General features: G+C 43.8%; 1 protein-coding gene across 1 annotated transcript in view; it reads left to right on the top strand.

Moving 5' to 3' along the window:
• LOC144102562 (TATA-box-binding protein-like) overlaps nt 1-15,410 on the top strand; it is a 34,077-nt gene extending 18,667 nt beyond the window's left edge. Inside the window, exons 5-6 of the mRNA XM_077635802.1 lie at nt 14,296-14,390; nt 15,334-15,410. Coding sequence (XP_077491928.1) covers nt 14,296-14,390; nt 15,334-15,410 — 172 coding nt within the window. The remainder of the gene's footprint in view (nt 1-14,295; nt 14,391-15,333) is intronic.
• Nucleotides 15,411-21,113: the final 5,703 nt, after the last annotated feature.

The following is a 21,113-nucleotide window of genomic DNA, read 5'->3' on the forward strand; positions in this document are numbered from 1 at the left end:
AAAGGTTTTCAGTTCGTGTGCCGGATTACACGCCCATATTTCTTGCGGAGTTTATGGCTCTTGGGCTAGCTGCTTTGAAAATTCCCTCCAATGCTTCTGAGGTGATATTCCTCTCAGATTCTCTCTCTCTGTTTTGATGGCGCTGATGTCCACAGAGACACCAGCGCTTTAGCCGCTCATAAGGTCTTTTATTCCCAGATGGGTGAAAGAGGTGTGCCTGGTTTGTATTCCAGGTCACTGCAGTATTTTTCAAAATGGTGCAGCAGATTTCTTGGCAAAATCGGATCTGAATGCACTTGTTGCCTGTAGCATCCCTAATCTCACTCTGTTAGGAATGTCTCATATTCAGCGTTATCAGTATATAGCCACCACATGCAACGATCCCTTGCTCTTTACCGTTGACTGCCTACATATCATGTACCCGTAGAAGGCTAGCGCGTGTAAATCCCGGCAGTGTGAGGTAGCGATGACTCTCATGCAGTGCATGATCCCCCGCTTAAATCTTTACGTAAGTAAATGCGGGTTCAGTCTCCCAAAAACCTTTGCGTGACTTGTGGGGAAGTAGAAACATTGGAATATTTCCTACTCTCTTGCTGAAGGTTTACACATCAGAGAAGGACCCATCAAGAAATTCCAATTACAAAGATGGGATTCACTTTGTCGGTCCTGCTTCTTCTCTCCTTCAGTGCGAGAGCCAGAGGTTTTGCATGGCATCAAGTTTGTGGATACCTCCACAATTACATAATAGCTACTGGTCGATTCCCTTGCTAATTTAATCCAAAATTTCCACATTTAAAAACTCTTTCAGTGATATTAATGTACTAAATTCTCTGATCTTGTCTCCCATTTTTTTATTTACACTTCAATTAATCTCTGACCTATTACTTAAAAAACAATAAATAGCTTGGCACCAGTTTGCCTTCTTCTCTTGGCAATCTTCACTGATGAACCCTGGCATATCGCCATCGTGGGTATGTGCTTTCACTAGAGCAACAATAAGAACAGAGTCATCGTGCCTTAGTTGCATTTGTTTTTTCTTCTGCTGCCAGAGATTTTGAGTCTTCTCTGTTATGTCGCTTTCCTACCATCTGCATGGGATGTGCATAAGGCTGGATTGTTTTAGTGGGCTAGGCATTTTTGGCCTGGACCTCAAATTTTCCAGGTCTCTAATTAGAGGCACTGAAGATGTTGCTTCCTCTATTTAATTTCAGCAAGGATGGTAAGACACACTGTGGCAAGGCAGTGTGTGGGCGTGTTGGTTTGTTGGCCTCAAATAAATATTGCACATACTCACTATGGGGGAGTGGCCAAGACACAGGCAGTGAATTGCTGGGAACAGGAGTGTTAAAGGGGCATATAGAAGTAGTAACAGGGCATAGGGCGACAGATTGGATGCCGAAATTACGGGTACCTGTTAACTAGGAGATTGAAGACGGGACAGTGCCTTTATGTGCAAGTTGGATGTTGTTGTTAGCCTTTCAAAAGATGGCCCATACCTTCACTGGGGGATCGGCCAAGAATCAGGAGGCAGAGGTTGCTAGTCACCTGTACGAGATAAAGGCAAAGGTAGAGCACGTGGGAAAGCAACACTGGTGAATTCTACCTCAACAAGGGCATAGCCTGAGAAGAGACAGGAGTTTAAAATAAAAAAATAAAGAGGAATTAAAAAAGAATAATGAAGTCAAAATGAAATAATGGACAGAAAAAAAATATTGTAACACTTGCCATGGCAGTCGATGAGGCTAGCAAGAAATTTTGAACAGCGGTGCAAACAGATCTTAGGCTGAACACAAGCATGGTGGCACCAAATGGTAGCAAGAGCGGGCTGCTCAAACTAAGCCCAATATGCTGCAAAGGCTCCTCTAGCAACTATTTTCTCAAAGAAGTGACATGGCGACAACAGAGCCAAAAATAATACACAGAGGAGAGATAGCGCCAAACCAAACCTGTGTGGATATGGCAGCGCAGTCTCATCAGATATAAGGTGCCAAGATTGACAAACTTCTCTGCTCCAACAATATCTCAGGTGCTGATAATCCGCCGATGTTAAAAGTACTGTGTCTTGTGTGCTTAATAACGCACTTCGCCAAAACCTAGATGCTGTGATATAGGCTGTAGCTGGGAGGATAGGCAACACAGGGCCACTTAGGAAAGTCTTTGCGAGGTTATCACGTATTTCGTTTACTGTCACACTGCTGCGACTTCAAGCCTCTATTAAATCAGCAAGGCTCGAATGTGAAGGAAGCAGGGGTAGCATTTTTAAAGTGGGAGTGTCAACATGCGCTGCGAGAAACGAACAAAAAGATAAAGATAGGTATAGGTAATGACTGCTGCTGTAGTATTTAGGGGTCTAGCTTCCGTAAAACAAGTACTACTGCCAGAGACTGCTTGAAAGATAGGGGTGGAGTCCGGAAGGTGCAGAGAAGAGGACCAGTGTAAACGCAAACAGAATATTCCCACACCTGCCTTTTCACTGATTTGCGAGGCGCCACTTGCTATTGCAATATTTTTAGGTGGGGCCCGTAAATGATCTTCTAGTTCACCATTTAGAATACCGAGTGGTAAATGTTTTGCATTTTGGGGAAAATGTCATCGAAAACACAATGTGGATAGAGGGCCCGCTGCTTAACACTGGAAGGATGTTATACATTTTTCACATCTAAAGGCCCAAATAGTCTTTGCACAAGCACAACCTGTGGGGTATGAAAACGAAACCTGTGGGCACCAAAAAAGGAGCTCGGCTGGCAACAGAAATTGCTCTGCGAACAGTAGAACTGTGATTCATGGAATCATATGTAAGTCTTCACAGTTAGAAAGTGAAGTCGAGATAAGAGAGCAGGAATGCAGACGTCAAGGTACAGCACATTGATAGCCACAAATTTGTGGAGGCCAAGGCACATTCGAAGCGCTTCCCTCTCAGAAGGATGAGAGGATGAAGTTTGTATGTAGCTGAGCCTGCAAACAACACAGATCGGAATTCTAAGATGGGCCTGACGTATATTATGCAAATCATTAGTAGCGTATCTCTGCGCATGCTATCCCGATGACAGCACAATCTAGGGAACATGCCCGCGGTACAAGCCCCTTTTACTGCGACATGGTCAATGTGGGGCCGCCAGGTGAGTTTCTCATCATAAATGACCCCTACATGTTTCAGAGATGGAACCTGAGGTATTGGTTGTAATTGACATGTAAGAGAGACCACTACAGGATCCTATAGAGAGAACATTTTAACTGTTAATGTTTAACTGTTAACTGTTAACATTTAATTTCAAGTGAAAGCTGCTCAGACAGTGCTCAAGAGTGCTCAAATATGATTACAACTGATCATAGAGGGAATGTATATCAGGTGCAGCCACAAAAAACGCAGTCTTCTATATGGCTGCAAGTGCGAACGTGGCGATGGAGAGAAATGGAGCTGGAGCTCAGCAGAACATTAAACAGCACAGGTGAAAGGACAGCTCCATGCGGTATGTCTCTCGTTTGTACTCCTTTGAATGAACACCATTATGGACGTAACAAAATTTGCTGCTATAGAGAAATGCAGATAACCATGCTACTAAATAATCTGGAAACTGAAGAGACTGCAAGCTATGTATTAGGATGGAGTGTTCTACACTGTCGTAAGTTTTGGAGATGGCTAGCGTAACAAAAGCAGCGTTCAGGCGTTCACCACGAGCAAAGCGAGTTCGGCTCTCAAGATCAGCATGTGCATTCCTTATCGAATATTGTAGCCGGAAACAGAGTTGACACGGGCTCAGAATAGTTCTGTGGTCCATGAAGGGGCTGAAACCCGAATTAGTAACACCTTTTATATTAATTTTACCACGTTCCATGTTAACTAAATAGGCCTATTATTACCATAATCATAGCTTCCACCATGATTTTTAAGTAAAGGGATCACCTTGGCCAGCTTCCACTAGGAAGGTATCCAAGCATGTTTGATAGCACAGTTTACTAGGTATTACAAGCAGTCGGGAGACTCCGCAAAAAGAGTCTTGAGCATCTTTGTAGTGACACCATCAGGACGGGGAGCAGCAGCTGGCAACCTCTTAACAACTTGTGAAAGCTCTGGTAGATTAACTTTAGAGACAATTATTTGGTGGAAATTGCACAAACATTTGTGGCAAAGGTAGTAGAGACAAGAACTGGTTTTACAGGACCGTGCAATAGATGACACATTCGTCAGCAAATAGGTGTATGTTAGAAGTGATGTTGGAGGGCAAATCATTTATATAATTAAGAAATAGAAGGGGGCCTAAGACAGATCCTTGCGGAATGCCAGGCAGAACAGGGCAAAGTGAGGATGATTGGGAATTAGTGTGAACGAATTGATAACGGTTCATTAAGAAAGCTCTTGTACACATAGGAGGTCTTGGCGGATGGTAATGTCGGACTGGTTGACTATCAGGCAATAGTTGACACAATTGTCAGCAAATAGCTGTATGTTAGAAGTGATGCTGGAGGGCAAATCATTTATATAATTAAGAAATAGAAGGGGGCCTAAGACAGATCCTTGCGGAATGCCAGGCAGAACAGGGCAAAGTGAGGACGATTGGGAATTAGCGTGAACGAATTGATAACGGTCCATTAAGAAAGCTCTTGTACACGTAGGAGGTCTTGGAGGATGGTAATGTCGGACTGGTTGACTATTGGGCAATAGATGACACATTTGTCGGCAAATAGGTGTATGTTAGAAGTGATCTTAGAGGGGAAATCATTTATATAAATAAGAAATAGAAGGGGGCCTAAGACAGATCCTTGCGGAACGCCAGACAGAACAGCGCAAAGTGAGGACAAATGAGAATTAGCGTGAACGAATTGATAACAATCCATTACGGAAGCACGGATCTAATCCAGAACCAAAGGATGAAGGTTTAGGCGTGAAAATTTAAGAATGAGGGTTGCATGAGGGACTTTATCAAACGCTTTTTCAAAATGTATGAATATAGCATCCGTAGAAACCTTATGATCTAGACATGCATGTAAGTCATTAAGGAAGAGAGCAAGTTGTGTATCACAGGAACGACCTTTGTGGAAGCCATGTTGATTAGGATGAAAAAAATTGCAATGATAGAAACTTGGCTTTAAATGCTTTTCGTGCCTAAATATAAATGGTAAGCATTCACGGCGTATGTTGCGCAATATTTCCTGTTGCACCTCTGTGAGAGATGCAACAGGAAGTGAAGAGATACAGCGAAGATGATGTAACAAGCAAAATTGTGCAGCTGCCATGAGGCACCCGACGCCTGCACATTTGGGTCTGCAGTCATTCAGCCCAGACCACAGTGCACATGCCCACTCGTGGGCATTTCGAGTATATGTTCCCTGCAGAGCACGTATACTGGAAGCTTCCACTGCAGGTCAGGATCAGCAATTATGGATGTCGGCCTAGAAGCATAGTGGTTTTTCTTAAGGGTCTCATTACTTTCCTGCTCTGATGCACAATGGGCTTTTATCCAAAACGAGGCAAACTAACCTGAACACAATCCGTGAAAAGCACATGTCTGTTAACGGCACATACCGCAGTGCTATCCCAGTTTATATATGCTTTACATGTTAGAGCAACTCTATATCATGATGCATTTTGATTATAGTAGTAGAGCTGAAATCTGGGTCAGTTGGTACATGTTCAGGAAAAAAAAACTAGTCAAAAGACAGAACACAGCGAGGAGACGAGGTACACAGACGACGACTGGACTAACAACTGTACTTTATTGAGGGAAACTGTCTCACAGGAAACGGTGGCAAAGCTTGCGCAGCTCAGTCAAACAATCTTGCATCTAAAGATAAGCTGCGATCTTGCGCCATTGTTAAAGGAAGCTTAGTTGCTTCTGCATAAGGGTGAATGAAGGATTGCTTATGCAATCATCCTCTTGCATACTAACAAGGAACGCTTAGAGAATTTCGCCCTCCACTTTTTCCTTGCCTCTATCAACAGTACTAACATTTGAAAAGAGCGGGTAACAGCCGCATTCCCGGCAATGTCGAGGCAAGTTAGCGCCATCAGTAGGGGACAGAGAGTTGTGGTGCTTTCTCAATCTTTCATTAATACAGCGGCCTGTTCGGCCAATATATACTTTTTCACAGGTAAGCGGAATTCTGTATACCGCCACATTCTATACAACCACATTCTTCACGGAGTTGTAGACTACTTCACAGAAACCGAGTTTACGCTTCTTCAGGCGGATTAAGAAGGCGTGGTTCTGGTTCTTCCCACGACCACGTTTGGGGAAAAGGCGTTGGCAGCCGTTGACAAGAACTTCAAGCCTGCGAAGCGCAATTAACCCCTCAAAATTGATGTCTGCAACTGTGAGACTACATTGATAAGCTGTCTCAAAGGGTGAAGAATAGCAAAGGGAATTGACTCTAGCTGCTTTTCTCTGCAAAAATGCACAAGGCTGAGTGAATTTGAGAGTCATTGTGACAGAGGCAGGCACTTGGCAGAAGTTAGTGGGCCAGTATTTGCAGCAACATCTACAGTTCATTACTGTTCAGGACCCTTACTGTGTTGCGAGCATGGCTGCAGTGACTGAAGTTCTCGACAAAGGCATCCCTGGAGCCAACAGTGCATTTTCAATTGACATTGAGGACTTGTTTTACAGCATCCTCCATGGCAATCTATTTGTTGCGATGCGTGAGCTGATTGAACAGCAGGACCAAGTTGCCTTTCGAAACGCATGCGTCACTTCTGTGGATACGTTCCTTGAGCTGTTAACACGTTATCTTTCTTCCACGATTGTTCATTTTAAGGATGTTATGTACGTCAATAAAGCACAGTTGCTAGTTCATTCGTTGTGTGCGTGCCTCGTCTCTTCACCGTGTTCCGTCTTTTGACTGTTTTCTTTCCTGATATGTGTATCAGCTTTATGATCAGTGCATCAGCATTTTGATCGGTGCATCAGCAGGATCTGCCTCATTTTTTTATTCAAACAAGGATTTGCGTGCAGATTTTCGAGGCCTTAACCTTTTGTTCTCACAGCTTTTTTAAAAAGTAAAACATATGTTTGAGCTTTCCATTACTGCAAACTTTGGCTCATTTCAGAAAAAAAAACTCGTTACTTCATTATGTGATCTCCAGGAATGTCGTAAAGCACCTTCAAGCTTTCAAGACGCTGCAATAGAGAATTTTTACCCTCAGAGTAATAGCTCTCAGAGGAAGTGCTATCGTGTGTACTCGCCGATTGAACGCAGTTTATTCTCGCAGAAAGTTTCTTGAAATTTGGTAGCAGGGGGCGGCAGAAGGTTATTGGGCAGATGACATTAAGAATTTTGCAGGCATAGTGTGTGCGCAGCTGGCAATGGACAGGGTTAATTGCAGAGACATGGGAGCAGCCTTTGCTTGGCAGTGGGCGTAGTCAGGCTGACGATGATGATTATGACATTCTTTACAAGTGGGTTATATTTTCCTAAATGTTTGAAGCTGTAGAAAACACTTCAAAAACTTGCTGATTTCCGGAATAACTACTTCATCCATTGCACGAAGCAGTTTCCACGCTTGAGAGCGAAGCCAACAACCAGCAATACTAACTCGTGTAGTGGTGGGTAATGCTGTACGATCAAAACACAACCTGAGTTCACTCTAGCACGACTATGTATTCATTGTGAAGCCTGATGGCTACAGGTTTCCACAATCATTAATGTGGCAGACCGAACACAAGAACCCTCAATAACCAGGTGTGTCACCCATATGTTCTCAGATTCCTCGTGGAACATTCGTACAGGCTGTTTGTCGTGAAGGTGAGTTACTGTAGACATGATTCAACAGAAGGCGCTTTGTGGTACTGAGTAGTTGATTTGACGTTCATGGATGCATGGATGGATAAGGCTGAACTCATTAAATCGGGCGATGCCTCAAGCCATCTATCCATGACAACAAATTTTGCGCTTGCCTTGATTTTAGCCACCAATCAGATAACCTTCGCTTGGTTACTTCTAACCGGTTAAAATATACTTTCTCTTCACTGTCCTTAGACCCCAATGCCTTGGATAAACCAGCCCCGCTGCTCTCCACTGTAGGGTGAACCCTTTATAGAAAAATATCAAGTGTTCAGCCGTTTCCTCCTCCTCTCCGCACGCAACCCACAACGCGTCTATCTCGTGGTACTGACTCTATATGTCTTAGTCCGCAAAACTCACATCCTGGCCTCAAACAACAAATAACTTCCCCTACAATTATCATAGATATTTTCTTTGACAATTTTCTGCTTAATGAAGCTGTATGTTCCATGTGGCGATTTTGTCAGCATCCCTGTTTTCCACAGAGATCTCTCTGTCTCTTTAACCTTTTCCTTAACTGATAATTGCTGATTTGCCCCTCTACTGCTATCCAAATATTTTTTGTCACTTTTCTGGTTCGCTTTCTCCATTTCGTGTCAACATTCTTTATATACAGGTATCTGAAAACTTTCCTAGCCCACTGCTTTTCCCCTATTTTTCTCAATCGCTCCTCATATGCTATCTTACTGCTAGCTTCTCTGCTCTCGAATGACGAGCATCCCATAACACCCTGTATTCCCTGATTTGGTGTATTGCCATGTGCTTCCAAGACCAGCCTCCATATGCTGGGTTGTTTGATTTCTAACCTTGCTTGAACATCTCGTCCCATGCACTGGACCGCATTACCGAAAGCCAGGCTAGGAACCATCACCCCTTTCCAGATCCCTCTTACCACCTCGTACCTATTGTAATTCCACAGTGCCCTATTTTCATGACAGCTGCAATCCTAGCAGCTTTATTCATTACGTATTTTATGCTCTGTCAGATACTCAGCACCGTTATTCATCCACACTCCAAGACACTTCTACACATCCACTTCTAGCGTGAACTCCTGTATTCTATGTTTGCCACCCTCATCATTAAATATAATGGCTGCAGATTTTTCCTTACTAAACTTAAAATCTATTCTATATTCCTCTGTACCACATATGTCTATCAACTTCTGCAAACCTTCCTTGTTATAATATATATATATAAATATATATATATATATATATATATATATATATATATATCTTTTAAAAGATTATTTACTCCATCTTTCACATCCAATGTGCCTAGTATGTCCCACAAATACTCTTGAATAACGTTGTCGTAGGCTCCCCTAATATCCAAAAATGCTAGCGATATGGGCCTGTGTTCCTTTTCAGCAATCTCTATACACTGCATCAATGAAAACTGATTGTCTTCCAACTCGTATGTTTCCGGAAGCTATTCTGTCGCTATCCTAGCACCCCGTTATTCTTCATCCAAGCTAGCAGTCTGTCGTTTATAATCTGCATCACCACTCTGTAAAACCACAGATGTCACTGTTATGGGACAGTAGTTACTTACGTCAGCTTTGTCCCCCTTTTCCTTATATATCATGTTCATTCTACTTAATCGCCATTCATCGGAGACTTTGCCATGCACTATTATTTTATTTACTACCTGTACTAATATTTGCTTGGCTTTTGGTTCTAGCTTCTTTATTAACATAATCAGAATAATATCTGGTCCTGTTGATGTGCCACTTGGAACCTTTTTCTCTGTCCTTTCCCACTCTCTTTGATTAAGTGAAGGAATTGCAGTAACTGGTCTATCCTCTTCCGATAAATTATGTGCAACATTTCTCAAAATTTTTGTCATTCTTGTTCCTATGTGTTTCATTGCTTAATTCCCTTCTAGTCGAAAACCTTGATCTGCAACAGTAAACCTTTTCTTTAGCCTAGTCTCATTACTCATTGCATTTAGATGTTTCCAGAATTTTTGAGCTGCTTCTCTATCCTTTTGATTTATTTTTGACATCCAATGGGCACCCTTTGTTCTAATTTTCTCATTAATCAAATAGGATGCTTACCTTCTACACTTTATGGAGGTACCCCATTTTCTGTCTACTTCAACTTGTGGTTCCCCCCTCTACTTGGAATATCTGTTCCCTGGACGTTTCCTGACATTTATATATTGCCCTTTGGACCTCCTCATCGTACCAACCCTTGGATTTGCGCCTTTTTCCTTTTCGCTTTACTCGCACCTTAGCTAGCTCTAGCTCAAGTAATCGAGTTAATTTAGTATATAAGTCCATTCTGTTTCATTATCCTCAAAAATTACTTTCTCAATTTGTTTGGATGTTCTTTCCAATTGCTTTTCTGAATAAAAATTCCCCTCTGATTGTTCATCTCGCTTCAGTCCTACATTGTTCTCTTCTGAAACTCAGCTTGATACGTTTTTGGTCACTACCTAGACTTCTGGAACCATGTTCATCTATGCTCATTACCTCTAATATAATATACATCCTCTATGACAGTGCATAACCAATCGTTCAGTGCAGACTCCTTGCCTCCCATGTTATGGGCCCTTCACACTTCTCGGTACTGTTGCACAGAACAAAATCATGCCTGTCACATATACCCAGCAGCATGCTTCCTGTCGAATCTGTGTACTCATCCAGGTCTTGTGTATATGCGTTCATGCTGCCTATTGTAATTATATCGTCTTGTCTTCCTAGCTCAACAATATCGCTTGCAATACATTCTAACATTTTCCTGTTTTTTTCTTTGGAATTAGCTCCTGTACACAGGTACACAAAGCAAAGGAGTGTTTGCTCCTCTGCCACTTTTCCTATTAGCCATATATGTTCCTTGCATGCCAGTTTAACCCTTTGAAAATTCATACTTTTATGAATGAATGCCCCAATTCCACTCCCTTTCTGCTGCCCTCTGTTCTATTGCAATATTCTCACGCGTAGTCTGGGTTACAGGGTGGTTGCTCCATGTCTCTAAGATGCGTTTCCACTAAACCATGTAACATTATTTCTTGATGCCTTAACGGTTCTTGTATTTCCTCCCATTTCACTATATTCCTGCCACCTTGCAGGTTAATGAAACCCATATCTGAATTAACTTGGCCCTGGCATTTGTGTCTATTTCTTCTCCTATGGTTCCATCGTCCTTTTGACCTTGGTTTTTCGTTCTCTACACTGGTTCCCTCAGAGCTCTGGGTCCCCCCGAAAAAAGCTGTTGCCTAGCAACCTATCCTACTACCCACACTGTTGCCAGTGGCAGCACCGTAGTGATTGCCATCCTGTGCAAAAAGGTAGGGGCTTGCCTCGTACACTTCCCTTTTAACTTTCAATACTTCGTATCCTAGTTGTCAACTCATTAACCTAATTACACGGTTAGCCTCAAAGACCCTCCTTTCCGCTTCGCTAGCCTGCCTCTGGACCTCTGGGATTGTGCATATTGTCACATGCACACTCTCAGAGGCCTCTCTAAGCCTACGGATCCCGACTTCTAACTGCTTCTCGATATTGCCGCGAACATTTGCAGTGTTTGTTCATTCTTCAAATCTGCCGCCACACAAATTTATCGCTTTTTTGTGACGCAAGACGTGACTAGGATTACCTCGATTGATCGCAGCCAGGCAGAGCCGATTCTACGTTTTTCTGGAATGTTCTAGTAACTTTGCATGCTTTATCTCGAAAGTTCGCCATCAGCTTTAAATTGAGCACGGCTGACGGCGGCGGGCATTCTGTTCGACGACAGCCAAGCACGCTTGTCGCTTCGCCGCCGCCAAGTGACTCAGTCCATTTTGGGCGCATCAGACCAATAAACAGTTTTCTTTTAGAAGACCTCTTTTGTCCGTCTTCATCGCTGCTTCGACTGCCGTCACCACTACGTGATATCTGGTGGAGGTGCTGGGTAGCCTTCCATACTCTGGACGCCCCCTTTCAAGTCGTGAAGCCAGCCCTCAGCGCTTCACACCCGAGGACGAGCCAGCCGACGTCTCCAGGGAGAGGAGCCTGAGTTTGGGACACTGCCCGACTGCACCAGACAGCGAAAAGACGCTGCTACGAGCACCGCAAGCTAGCCGAAGATGTCGACACCGATCATACTGCAGCAGCCACGGGTGCTGCCAACTTTCTATGGATCCCTAGGCGAAGACCCTGAAGAACGAACAAACACTGCAAATGTTCGTGGCTCCTCGCCTTCAGGATATCGGTGAGACCAGCATGGATAACGACAAGGTGTTCGCCATCCATGTTGCCCCCCACCACTTCCTGGGCTTTGGCCATTGCATCTACCATACACTTCCCTGATTGGGCCTCCACGTGCACCCGCCTTTCCGCCTTCACTGTCATCAAAACGCCTCCCTCAACCCTCGCCATGTTTGAGCCACCGACTACCAGAACTCTCCTGCGCTTTAACTGCTCGCTTCCTGACTGTGACTGTTGCCCTCCGGATCGCAGTAGCTGTCTCACCCGCAGCCGTACGCTACTGTCGCGAGTCTCCGTGCCCGTTTTTACCTGTCTTCCCCTCTCAATGCCTGCTTTGCTACAGCACTGTAGGATCGATGAGACTCGTCCCCCACCTGACACTGCTTCGAACCGGGGTGCCCTGCCGGCCGCGACCTGAGCGCTTCTAGCTGCTCTTCTAGCTAGGTGTGCTTTTCCCGCTCCTCCTTAAGCTCGCCGAAAATTCGCTCCAACAGGTCGGCATTAGCCTCCTCTCTCTTAAGCGACTCGGCGACTTGAGTTTCTAGCTTAATCCGTTCCTCTCGTTCTACCTTCAGGTTCCATTGGAGATTTTTAATCCTAGCTGCCCACTCCCCTTTCAACGTCCGAACGGCCTCCTCAAAACGCTTACATATCTTGCATGCTCAAAAACGTATTATCAACATCAACTAGCGGGAAGGCTGGTGCCACCGTCAGTGCAATTTTAACTCGATAGCATTAAGGAGCCCGTGTTCAGAAAAGCCTGTGTTAACGTTAACGTCGCATACCATTAGCGAGAAATCGACCAATAATGCTGACAGAAGGAACGAAGCTATACCGCCTAAGTGGAGCTGTGCGGCCTTATCGCTACGTCCACTGGATTGTGAGCAAACTGCCAACCGTTTCAGGTGGCAGTTAAATTAATGATTGCTTGTGAGAGGTTGCTCGGGACCGGTGGCAGCACCTGTCATCACTGGTCAGTGGCGCATCGCTTAATCACGTAAAATATATGGCTATGCACAGCTCAGTGTCTAGTTGCGCAACAAGTGTCATATTCTTGGTGACAGGTGTTTACATCATTGTTTCAATGATTTGACCTATTGGCTTATATTTTCCGAGTTCTATATCTTATGAATCGTCTTCCGAGTTCTATATCTTATGAATACACAGCAAATCGTTGCTCCTTTCTCTTCCTGCTCAAGCGCTGTGCAGTTACTGCATGTATATAGCGGGATAAGCAGTGATCCAGCAAACTTAGTTATTCGTCCGTTCGAAATTACATGGTTCCTAGCAGACGCACTCCCGAGAGAGAAAGAGAGAGTGTGAGAGAGGGAGTTTTCAGCTGCATTAGACAAGAAAACAAATGCAAATAATTATTCGCGGATATACTGTTGGATTTGCCGAACGAGCATGCGGTTCGATGATATTAGCCTAGGTTGACTAAATTCCTCTTGTATTTCAGTTAGCGTGCAAGATGTGGCAGAGATGGACATGGTTTTGTTTGTGTGGAAATCAGCCGTTCAAAATTCTTGCTTCCATTGTGTTTCACCCGATTGGCAGTGAAAGAGCCTTTGGGTGGTTAGATGATCGGATTGTTTTGTTGTGCCGAAATCTGCGTTCTTCTCTAAATAACGTTTTATTGCACTAAATCTCCACAACACTTTAATAAGAATAAGGGAATGGAAAGCGGTGTTGGTTTTGCATCTTCGTCATATTTTCAACAGGATAGAAAAATCGGCTACAGTGCTTAGCGTTTGTATGCTTTTCTGCGCGGTGGTGGGAAGACCATGATGAATGTGATTAGCGTCGAGGTATTGGCTGCTGTACTATTTATTGCACGATTAAATTTTGCTCGTGTCAGAAACAATTTCTTCATGAGACCTGTTTTACCATAGAATCATGTCGGCCAGACTGAGCGTTAAGTAACATAAGGTTATCAAACATTGTGGCTGACTGTGGCTGTGCTCAGCTCTCTAAATGCACTTAAATTTTAGCACCGGGACTGCGTAACCAGGATCATTTTCGAAGCACTCAGCATACTCAGGAATAGTTAGACAGGCGGATTAGGAGGGGTGAGTTTTTTTTTTTGCAAACAGTGCAGTGGCTTTTTAGAGGCTGAGGAAAGTTTTGTTTTTCTATGTGCCGTGCGCAAGTGTTTCAGTGGTTCCAACAAAGCTCTCGGAGTGCATAGAAGTCAGGATTTTCAATGAAATTGTGCTTGGTATTGAAATCTCTCTTCGTATTAGGCACTTTTATTGTCCTCCTCTAAGCTTTGTCTTCGTCTTTGGGGCGGTTCAGCAATAAAGTGCGCTTTATCTTTTCAGTTACGAGCCTGAACTTTTTCCGGGACTGACATATCGCCCAGAGCATCCCCGCGTCACTGTTATAATATTTGCCTCCGGCAAAATAGTATTCACAGGTGAGGCCTCCTTCCTGTACTTTTTTGCTCTGCTTTATACCCTTGTGGTTCTGATCATATGCACGTTTGTAATTAGGGACCACTATTGAGGAAATAATGCATTATTCTGTATATCGAACAGTTAGGACATTGCTTTGAAAGTCCCGTGCAAAAATGTACCACTGTTTTGCACGCTTATCGAACTCGTGGCAAGTGGTGCTTCTCCTAATGGACCTTTTCTATCACCTCGCTTTCATGCGGTTAGGACAACCTAAGGAAGCCTAGTGGCTGTTTTTCCTGCTGAGCTTTGGTCTCCTGGTTGGCGAAGGTGTTGCTGGAATGAACTGTACCATTCTCGGAATGAAAATACTCTGTTTATCATTTACTGCTAAGAGGGTCAGACAACCTCCGACAGGCAATGGCTTGTTGCAAAGCACCATCTCCTGCGACTTCGACGTGCAGCAGTTTGGGTCAAGCAACGCCTAAGGAGCGGTGCACTTCCCGCATGCTGGTGGGCCGCTGTAAGAAATGCCTCACTAGTTTTGTGCAGTGTATTGCTGCTTGCATGTTAGAGATAAGCATGTTTTTTTGCCGCTTTTATGCATCGAATTATCATATATCAATCTGTTTCACGATCTTTGAGTTCGATATACCGGAATTCAAGTGTAGTGATTGGACGTGTTCTTCGTGGAGCACATTTTCAAGACGGGGAAGTAAGGGTGCTTATATTATTTTGTGGAAGCTTTCATTATATGGCGACAAGTAAAGTTCAGAAAGCCGCAGGATAGTCGGCTCATTGCTTTAGGCGATTTTTGTGACACACATAGGTTTTAGCGAGAGCAGATAACGACATGGTGGCTATAGCAAAATATTGCATTGCATTGCGTGCGCACTTGCCAGCAACACTGAATCTAATTGCAGGCCGCAAGGTGATTACTGCTGACTAAACCTTGTTTTCATGCAGGCAGCACAACTAAGGATGCGATATATGAAGCATTCAGCGATATTTACCCACTGCTGAGGACTTGTCGCATTGATTGATGGTGCAGTGTCACGGCAGCTGAATGAAATCAATGGCATCCTGTATGTCACGTTTTTTGACGGAATGTCAAGTTTTGCGATTCACCCCGACCAGACGAGTTTGCGCGAAACTCTTCATTTCATCAGCTAATTTTTTGTGTGCTCAGTGTTCAACCTGTATGCATAATTTCCTTGTAATCTCGTTCATGTTCCATGTCATGATTGTTGCAAGTTGCAATAAAACATGTACTGTCGAATTTTAAAAACTTTATTTACTTTAACGCAAAATGTGCTATGTGGGTGACTGTACTATGTTTTTTCACCCTAATAAATGTGTTCATGAACTTTTAGACATGCTCCTCTGGGCTATTTTTCGATGTACTGCTGTAGTCAACTTGGTTATGAAGAGCACGTACAAAGAGTTGATAATTTTTAAACTTATACCATGTGATGTTGGTGACTTGCAGAATAACGCTTAAATCTTATTATATAACTTATACCCTCACACTAGGCAATTTTATCTCTCTTTCGAATCAAATGGCACTGCCTTTTAACCTCAGTAACCGTCTCATACACAGGAGCATATTATGTGGTTCGGTTCGAATGACGTTCGCCACCGAGTGAGTTTAGGGAAGTCATTCGTATTCGATCTCGAACCGAATGTGCACTGTGGACACCAGATGTGCACGAGAAACAAGCAACGCAAAAAAGGTAGGGGGTCTGGTGAAGGTATGAAGCTTTAACGTTTGAGTTGTGGTATAAAAGTATTAATGTTGGTGCGAAACTATTCGCACTGGAGGCTGTCGTAGATGGCTGTTACTTACCAGCTTAGCAGCGACTAACGGCAGCAGCCGAGCATGAAGCACGGCCCTGCCTGTGGCCATAGAATATTTTGGGTTCTGCGTTTCTTGTTATTTGGCGCTCCACGTGTGTTAAGCTCGCAAACAGTTAAAACTGTAACTGTGCACTTCTACTTTTCGAAGTTAATTTCATGCTTCGTGCTTCCCTGCCATGTCAGGCCTATTGTTTGTTTACATTTATGGAACTTTAGGTTGACTTTATACCTGTTTTGATGACAAAAGGGCTGCAGCATGACCAGAAATAGTTTTTTACACCTATGATATTGCACAGAAATATTTTCTCCCGCATTAAAAATGCTACTGAACAAGTTTGAACACCTTTTAAGAGCACTAATGCTCTTAATTGTACAATTTTGTTTCTTTGATCGTCATTGCTATCGTTTGAGAATAACATTTTTTTACTTAGTAGCTCCAAAAGAAGTCTGATAACATTCAGGTGCATCTAATGTCATTTGATTAGAATGACATTAAGTTTTCCAATGTGACAGGGGTATTAGTTTGTGAGCATTATTACGTCGGGAGGAACAACTCCAGGCGCTGTGTTCAAACGCTCATTCAGATTCAGTTCTCCTGTGTCCATGATGCACTGGTGCATGCAGTTCTTCCCATGAATTGCACTAGAAAAATATTGTACCACGTTTTTGCTCATTAAAGTGCTAAGTACTCCTGTAATATACAAAAGTGAAGATATTGATACCCAAATTTGAATGGCTGCTGCAGCTAATTATCAGGAACTGGGAGAAAGAAAAGATATCATGTTTTTCTGCTCTGCGTAGTAGTGCGACAAGATAGTACTGCGCATTCACCACCTGCCTCAAGAAGGACAAATGAGAAAGCGACATACGAAAGGATAAGTACTATTATATTTCTATCTGTAATGTTGTCACTGTTTTGATGTACCACTGCAATAACTTTCCCCAACGACATGAAAGCTTACAACAAAAATTCAATTCGTAATATGGACCTTCTGGACCATCCTATTAGACTGACTATATCATTCACATACCTTTCTGCTAAATAAATCTAAGGTATCACTTATTTGAGCGTTTTAGTGGCCAGGAGGCAGCTGGATGGGGGGCTCCTGTTCCAAAAAGATATAATTGTCAAGGTCGAGACATTCTACAGCATTAACGACAGAGTGGCAAGTATCGTACTTAAGCTGAATAAGAGATACAAGCTGAATGTTGTGCATTCATGCATGAGATAGTCGAAAAGCTCTAAAAAGAAGTGGAATCCGCAATGTGTAAGACAAAAACTCGGTACACACAAGTGACAGGCAATGTGTCATCACGGTAGTGTTGTCGAGCGTTCTGGCAGTTGGCGCAGCTCCCACGCAGAGGCACACAAGCCTAAGAAACCTGACGGCAATTCACACGAAAACAGCTATATGCAGAGTACTTTTAACATTAAAGTACAAGTGTTCGGAACTGAGTCCGACAGCATTACGGCTTCATCAGAAGGGGCTCTCTCGGTAACGATCGATGAAAACCCTTTCAATGCTTTGCTCTCTCGGCTCCTCTCTTTCGGGCTTGCTTTATGCCCGTGGTAGCATGACAGCATGCTTTCTTGCATCGGCTGGAATTTCTGACAAAAGGATGCTCCGGCAGGGGAGGGCGCATTTCCGCGACGGCTCCATGGCTGTTGGCACCAGGACCGGGCATGCGGGTGACACCTGTAGGGCAGAGAGGAGAGTTTGTGCTTCATCGGTGAGCATGGTGCCGGGCTTTAATAGCAAGCCAATGGAGGGAGCTTTCTGGAATCGGTCTAGGTTTGGGGAGGGGAAGAAGCTAATAACATTTATGAGTTAGTGGTCAGGGAAAATGCAGTGGACAGCACAATGGTACGGCAGAAGAGGTATTCCCCTTTAACCAGGGACGAGGGCTTTAGCAAGCGAACAGTTATAATATTGCAAATATCATTATGGAGCGTGCAAAACAAGTAAGCGCTGGGATAGTTAGGATAATGGTAAGCTCTCAGAAACAAGGGCAAATTATGCATTTGAAAAACTGCAAGTTATGAGACCGTTAGACTTGTACATGGAACTTAACTGACGAAAGAAATCTGTAAACGTGAAGCAACTGAGCAAGAACTTTAAATGTGAAGAGAAGCTGGCATGCTCTATGTGCCGTACGTAGCATAAAAGCTGTCAAGTTGAGGCTAGGCATTAAAAAAAATCAGATATATCAGAAAATGACAAACAGGGCAAGGCTATTATTATATGTTTCAGGGAATAAAAATGGCTGAGAAACTCTAAACAGATGTTTTCAGTACCCGAAATAATAAGGATGACATGACATAAGCAGTGGTACAGATGAGCTGTACATTCAGCTGGTAGCGAAAGAGGAAGTAAGCAAAGCCTTACAAGAAATGAAACGAAGGAAAGCGGCTGCTGAGGATCAGGTAACTGCAGATACGTTGAAGGGTAGCGAGGAGGCTGTGCTAGAAGAACTAGCCACTCTGTATAGGCAGTGTCCCACGACCTGTAACATATCGAGATCCTGGAGAAACGCTCACATTAACATTAGAAAGAGACATCAAGGACGTAGTAAAGTACAGACCGATCATCTTACTGAACACTGCCTACGAGGTATATACTAGGGTAACTGCTTAGACAATTATAGGAACATTATTCATCAGTTAACGAAAACACAGGCTATTCGTCTGCTAATCATGCTGGCACTATCAGTCTGATGTTGGATGAGGGATTCGGAATTGCTTTAGACGGAACCACCGGTCAGGAACGACGCTTGCTCTGAACACCGCCACCACCACCAGGACAGGACTGCCGACGAGTTAAAGGAGTTGGAATTTGGGAGGAAGGTTACGAGAGGGATTATTTAGATTTATATGCAAGATAGAGATAAAAATGAACTGCTCTCCGAAGAGAGGATCTTAAGGCAGGATCGTAATGGATGATCCCAAAATGGAGCATCCCAAAATGGAGCACACAAGAGAAGCATGATTCACTGCACTCGCCGTCCAGCTTTTATACAGTTCTCCGTCCCTAGATTCCCCAGGTTTAGGACGTCTCTGCCAGGGTGGGAGTGGCCTAAAACGTATTATCGCGCACAAACAGGCTCCACCGCACGCAGGGACACGCCCTCGTCGGGTGTCGAGTCCGGGAGAGAGGAGGATGCCCGCGGGTCCACTCCGACTGCGGAGGGGATGATCTCATAGATAGCCGAAAGATCCCATGCACCGCTGACACCTGTTCTTTAGATGTCAGCCGACGCGCCGGGCAAGATCGCACGGTCGGGTCAAGAAGCCGGAAGGAGTCGCTTCGTCATTTGTCATGCCTGCGAAGATTAGCGGACGGCGACCTCCAGCTCGCTGCCTTAACCCTACGCTTAAAGGGCCACAGAAAGGGGTGTTTGAGCTTGCCTCTAAAAAGTTTGAACTATGTAGAGTACAGGCCATCGAGCGTTCATGTCGCGTAGGAGACCTCATAAGCTAGCGCGAAATTTACAATTATTTTTAAAAATTCCCGCTTTCGCACCTCGCGGCGACGCGTGGTGCCGGGCTTTTGCGCGGAAACCTGGCAGATGACGTCACGTCTTGCAAATGACGTCAGCATCCGGGTGTAATTGTTGGTTCAAAGTGCCAAATTCTTTCAGACGTCACGCGCTACCACTGCCGCCGCCACTCTGCACGCTCCACAGCCGGCGTAGGTAGGGCTGGGGCCGAGTGAGTTGGGCCAACACCACCTAGACTTATTAAGGCCTCTCCACATTTGCGTGACGTCACCACACTGCGACGGCCCAGTAGGTTCGGCTTCCGCGCTCGCACGCGTTTCGCGCATTTCAAAGTGCTGATTATGTCTCTCGAAAAGAAAATTACTTTTTTTTTAAAATCGTGTTTTGCTTGCCCACACCCTAACCGAATGTTTTTTTTGTTCTTGTTTCTTTGAAAGTATAAGCAATAACATTTTAGCAGAATTTTACTGACTTTATATCAAAGCGCGCATGTGTGAAGATACGTTCGTAATATTTTTTTTATTGAAAATGAACAACGCAGAGGACTTTCACAAGTCGTATTTTATTTTCAGATGAGAAACACGATCAGTAGGAGTAGGAGGTAAGGAAACTGTTACAGCACTGAATCATAAAATGCAGTAAGTGAAGCCAACAACAGAAAAGCTGTAACCAGAAAGCAAACAAAAGAAAATATGCAGAATATACAATACAATGCAAAAACTGGTTTCAAAACTAAAAAAACTAACAAAAACAGTCACAAGCACACAGAGTAGTCAATTGTTCAATGTCTTCTATTTTCTCTCTTTTTTTTTGCAGCCTTTTCAACTATAAGTTGATCATTTTTTCTTTTACAAAGGTCATTTAGAAGCGTGTTTGCTGCTGCACTTAGGACATAGTGCATTACCAACTGTGGAGTGTGCCCATTCTCACACACATCAAAGTCAATGCCGTCATTTAACATATCATGTGTGAGTGCCAAGAGAGCCTCCTTTTGATTCGGTAGTGCATGAAACTGTGTCGCATGCTGTTCGCTTCTCAGTTTGTCAAGAACTATCTCAGCAGTAAGAACAGCATTTACTATGGCAGGCTGTGGAAACTTGAGACTACCACGAGTCATGGCCTTGACTAACTCCCCACCTTCTACTTCAATTTCATCTTCTAGCATTAAATTTTCTTTGCAAGTCATGCATGACAGCTTTTTGAACGCAGCGTGGGCACAATAGCCAGCAACGTAAGTGGTTGCTGGGAGATTTGGCGCCTTGGCATAATCGTCGTCCGTTACCTCAATGTCAAACACTTAAAGTACTGCCACCGCGTCTGTTGCAGCCTCAAACTCTGGGAGCTCCAGAATGTTCTGCAGACGAAGCTTTCGCTCCGACTCATAGACTTGT

Source organism: Amblyomma americanum, chromosome 8, assembly GCF_052857255.1.
Source record: "Amblyomma americanum isolate KBUSLIRL-KWMA chromosome 8, ASM5285725v1, whole genome shotgun sequence".
Classification (NCBI taxonomy): domain Eukaryota; kingdom Metazoa; phylum Arthropoda; class Arachnida; order Ixodida; family Ixodidae; genus Amblyomma; species Amblyomma americanum.